The 4,780-nt window shown below is 37.7% G+C and overlaps 1 protein-coding gene across 5 annotated transcripts; it reads left to right on the forward strand.

The window, feature by feature from the left end:
• Positions 1-380: 380 nt before the first annotated feature.
• LOC121868903 (actin-related protein 2/3 complex subunit 1A-like) lies at positions 381-4,377 on the forward strand. Of its 5 annotated transcripts, XM_042369921.1 has the most exons (7): positions 381-449; positions 729-918; positions 1,987-2,084; positions 3,155-3,306; positions 3,918-3,988; positions 4,127-4,140; positions 4,268-4,308. In XM_042369921.1, the coding sequence occupies exons 3-7, from the start codon at positions 2,018-2,020 to the stop codon at positions 4,291-4,293; spliced, it is 330 nt and encodes a 109-aa protein (XP_042225855.1). In that variant the 5' UTR covers positions 381-449; positions 729-918; positions 1,987-2,017; the 3' UTR covers positions 4,294-4,308. The 5 variants fall into 5 exon arrangements, with proteins under 5 accessions (XP_042225855.1, XP_042225854.1, XP_042225851.1 ...); XM_042369920.1 differs by lacking the exon at positions 4,127-4,140 and having other exon boundaries at positions 4,268-4,377; XM_042369917.1 differs by lacking the exon at positions 4,268-4,308 and having other exon boundaries at positions 4,127-4,202.
• The last annotated feature ends 403 nt before the right edge of the window (positions 4,378-4,780 follow it).

Raw genomic sequence — 4,780 nt, forward strand, 5'->3', positions numbered from 1 at the left:
ACCGATCGCCCAAGCGGCTAACAAGCCGATCAGTGGCGAAGAGGAAAAAGTAAAAAAAAAAGTAAAAGTAACCACTTGTGCACTGGGTCCACACTCTGCTGAATAAAATTGTCTGGCATTAGCTGAATAAAATATTAAAAGTGGTTTCCAAATACAGGGTAGTGAGGAGGTTAAAAAGGAAAAAAGCATTGTAGATGAATGCAAATGCTCGGTTCTTAATTTCCCGAAATAACTTGGCGCCATCGGCAAACATTTGTATGGAGGAGTGTGTGTGGTATGAGGAACTCCAGAGACAACCATTTTGTGATATAGAATATTATTGATATGGATATGTATTTTTGTAAGCTTCGAGGAGGAAAACGTAATTATGTCTTGTGAATCCGCGCTAGAACGAATATGGGGGGGGGGAGACGCCATGGCGTTGTTTACATCCCGGGGCCCAGTAGCAGGTATGTCCCACGTATTTCTTTGCTCTGTTAGAGTGTGTTTGATAGATTGAGCATAATAAATGTTATATGAAGAATGTGATGATCTCGTGGAGGTAGTTTGTAAGCCAGAATAAGGCTAATTCTAGCGTTGCTCTCCAGACATTCACCCTGGAGTGAGTCTACACCACCCCCTGTGTTGGGTTTATTATGTATTGTTTAATTCCTACTACTGTGTGGTACCCATATGACAACAGTTGATGCTTGTTTTGTATGTATAATAACTAGTTATGTCTGATCTAGGTCCCAGCCTCTTCCTTCTCGGGTGATTTCTAGAGTAAATAATTGAGAGAAGACTACAAGTGTGTCCCATCCCTGAGTTGGGAGTTCCCTGCTTTGTGCTTTAAGTCAGGCCAACAGGTTGAGACTCAAGCTGTTTTGGTCAGGACTTGAGGATGTTGACCAGAGTCTGCTAATATCCTTCAATATTTAGGTAAGTAGAAGGAACTCTTTTTTTTGTTCCATGTATTTTGATAATATATAACAAATTAACTTCCTAATAGCATGAAAGAAGTTATTGTAGGTCGTAGTTATGGCGGAAGACGTGAGGGGACAGCCCCGCCTACTGTAAATGATTCATCGCCTTTAACCAATAATTCGTATATCTATGATAATAATTATATACATTGGTCATGTAATTGGTGAAAGATTTATATTTGTACTGTAATATCCATGTAGTTACTGTTTTAGTTAATGGATACAGATGGTTGCCACTTTATTTACGGTAAGAAATTAAAGTTAATCTTATATTTAACGGGTATAAAGGTATTCTTTGAAGAGATGACTAAAACCAGCAGGTGTTGTTCAATTTCTTTCATTTTTTCAATATGTTCTTACCATTATGATATATTTTAAAATCTAGGTGACATTTACTAGAACCTATTAAAACCTGATATATTTATATAGTTTTATTTATGACTTGTGTAAGTTTTATAATTTATTTAGTGAATTTTCGATCTTGCACTGGTATTTCTCTCACTGTTATTAATATGTTTTTCGTAATGTTTAGACAATCTAAGACATTTTTCTTTTGTGACATTTCCGCCGGAAATTAAGGATAACCGAGATATTAATTTTTCAATATTATTAGATTTGGTCATTCACGAGTGTTGTCATTTGTTGTTTACGTCTCACGGAGGTCTGACCGCCCGTCGCGCAGTGCTCCTTACCTCCGTGTTGGATTCTTAAGCATCTACAGCGCATGTGTGGGGGGTGGTGTGGGAGTTTCTTATTGGCTATAGGAGACTTATAATTGGGCGAGAGTTTTACGTCAATTGCAGATTTTCGTCGGAAAAATAGTGTTAGGTTAGTTAAGGTTAGGTTTGGTTTTGTTAGTTTGTTGGTTTTTTATTTATGTGATTTACCCAAAGAACTATTGATTTCCGGCTGAAATTAATATTAAATTTGTTCGAAACTCATCGAGTAACATTGAAAAAACATATTTTTAATATCTGAACAAAGACCGGTGCATTTGTGAAAATTTACCATTTATTTTACACAGTGTTACAGACACCTGCTCCAAGTGATACGCCATGACAGAAGTGTTCCGGTTCGGCCTCGTGCCCATCGCTTGTCGTGCCCGGAATGAGGACCGCAGCCGTGAGTACCGACCTATATGAAGTTAAATAGCACTTGCCTGGCAGGTAAATTGCCATCTAATTTTCAAACTGAGTTGTATCGGTATCACTTTTCTAGAAGAAGTTTTTGTAATATTTGATGATCTCCCATCAATCACATTTCAGGATGCAATCATTCTGCTAAGTTCTAAAATAGATATGTTAGGTCTCACCATTACCTATAATATGTCATGGAAGCCACACATCCACAACATTGCTAAAACTGCCTTCCGAAAGCTGGGAATGCTGTACAGATGCCGTAGCTACTTTACTCCTGAGCAGTTGCTTCAGTTTATAAGAGATTCATTTGTCCTAACTTGGAGTACTGTGCTCATATCGAGGGTGGCTCTTCTTCTGTCCAACTGTTAGATAAGGTGGAATCAAAGGCATTTCATCTTATTGACTCTCCTCCTTTAATTGATAATCTTTCATCCCTTTCTCTTTGCTTCAATGTTGCTTCACTCTCTTTTTTACAGGTACTTTAATGGCCAATGTTTGGTGGATTTGGCATCCCGTGTACTGCCGGCAAGGCCGTGGACTTGTAACGCTCGTATTGCCCGTGGTGCCCACAGTTTCTCTGTGGGCAATTCAATTTCTTTTTACTCTTATTTTTTTTGCCCCCTAGGCCCCATTGTGGTTCAATGACCTGTTGCTGGGTGGCCTATTCCCCGTAAAAAAATAAAAAATAAAAATAAAAAATAAATGCAACCACAGAATTCTGGAAGATTAGATTAGGTTATTCTTTGGTTGCTGTAATCTGCAATTTTACCTAAGTTTTCAGCCAGACAGCTGTCATAATACAGCATAATCACTGGGGGGGGGGTTCAGTCCTCTTTTTTATACCTGAGCAGGACTGGTTTCCTCTTCTGGTCATAACATGTTCAAAGCTTCTGATCTCTCCCAGTTTGTACCAGAAAGTAGGTGGAGTTAATTTTATTTTATTTTTTTTTTCATTGTTAGGTTTAGATTTTATTTAGCTACTTAGCTTCTCTGTAGTTTTGTTTTGTTTCTCTAGTTTTGCAACCTCAGTGCATGTGTGTGTATTTCTTACAGAAGTGGCATTGAGTCTCAACAACAATGAAGTGAATATATATGGCAGAGCTGCATCAGAGTGGAAGCTTCAGGAAACACTCCAGGGTCATGATCTGCGTGTCACAGGCATTGACTGGGCTCCCAGCACCAATCGCATTGTTACATGTGGAGCAGTAAGTTTACTGTGTATTTATTTAACCTTTTCATGTGGTTAAGGCATAAATAATTTAAGACTTTAACTTTATCTTTTTTGGTTCAGTTAGTTTTGTATTGTAACATATACATTTTTTCACTCTATGGTTGTACTTAACAGATCTATCAACCACACTTTTTACTTAGCAAGTGGAGTGGAACTTATAACAACCCTCACGAGCAGCTGATATTTTCTATGTTGTGTTATATAGTTCCTGGTAATAATGGGAAGCTATTCTTGGTGTGAAGGTTTGTACTGATTGTGTCACCTTAACCACTTGTGCACTGGGTCCACACTCTGCTGAATAAAATTGTCTGGCATTAGCCGAATAAAATATTAAAAGTGGTTTCCAAATACAGGGTAGTGAGGAGGTTAAAAAGGAAAAAAGCATTGTAGATGAATGCAAATGCTCGGTTCTTAATTTCCCGAAATAACTTGGCGCCATCGGCAAACATTTGTATGGAGGAGTGTGTGTGGTATGAGGAACTCCAGAGACAACCATTTTGTGATATAGAATATTATTGATATGGATATGTATTTTTGTAAGCCTCGAGGAGGAAAACGTAATTTTGTCTTGTGAATCCGCGCTAGAACGAATATACATCCCAGCCGGGGGGGGAGAGACGCCATGGCATTGTTTACATCCCGGGGCCCAGTAGCAGGTATGTCCCACGTATTTCTTTGCTCTGTTAGAGTGTGTTTGATAGATTGAGCATAATAAATGTTATATGAAGAATGTGATGATCTCGTGGAGGTAGTTTGTAAGCCAGAATAAGGCTAATTCTAGCGTTGCTCTCCAGACATTCACCCTGGAGTGAGTCTACACCACCCCCTGTGTTGGGTTTATTATGTATTGTTTAATTCCTACTACTGTGTGGTACCCATATGACAACAGTTGATGCTTGTTTTGTAAGTATAATAACTAGTTATGTCTGATCTAGGTCCCAGCCTCTTCCTTCTCGGGTGATTTCTAGAGTAAATAATTGAGAGAAGACTACAAGTGTGTCCCATCCCTGAATTGGAAGTTCCCTGCTTTGTGCTTTGTTACACATGTATATATCTATATATATATATATATATATATATATATATATATATATATATATATATATATATATATATATATATATATATATATATATATATATATATATATATATATATATATATATATATATATACATACATACATACATACATACATACAGTCGGCCCTTAACATACGCGGGTGTTAGGTTTGAGAGATACCCGTGAATGTTAAAAATCCGTGTACTTTTGCCCCCCCCCCCCTGAAAAACCCCTGGCCCCCCATGTCCTTATTTACCATATATACCTGTGTGTAGTTCGAGTTTTTAAGACCAAATTATTTGGCAAAAAATTGGAGGTCGACCTCTAAACGGCTAATAGTTTCTTTAGGTTGAAAAATATTTACCATAACTACCAGTAAACTATGG

This window comes from Homarus americanus, unplaced genomic scaffold, assembly GCF_018991925.1.
Source record: "Homarus americanus isolate GMGI-L3 unplaced genomic scaffold, GMGI_Hamer_2.0 scaffold57005, whole genome shotgun sequence".
NCBI lineage: Eukaryota > Metazoa > Arthropoda > Malacostraca > Decapoda > Nephropidae > Homarus > Homarus americanus.

Coding starts and splice junctions, on each gene's coding strand:
- LOC121868903 (XM_042369917.1), top strand. CDS start 2,018: ATGACAGAAGTGTTCCGGTTCGGCCTCGTGCCCATCGCTTGTCGTGCC. Junction 2,085..3,154: donor CCGGAATGAGGACCGCAGCC/GTGAGTACCGAC, acceptor TATTTCTTACAG/AAGTGGCATTGAGTCTCAAC. Junction 3,307..3,917: donor GCATTGTTACATGTGGAGCA/GTAAGTTTACTG, acceptor AATCCGCGCTAG/AACGAATATACATCCCAGCC.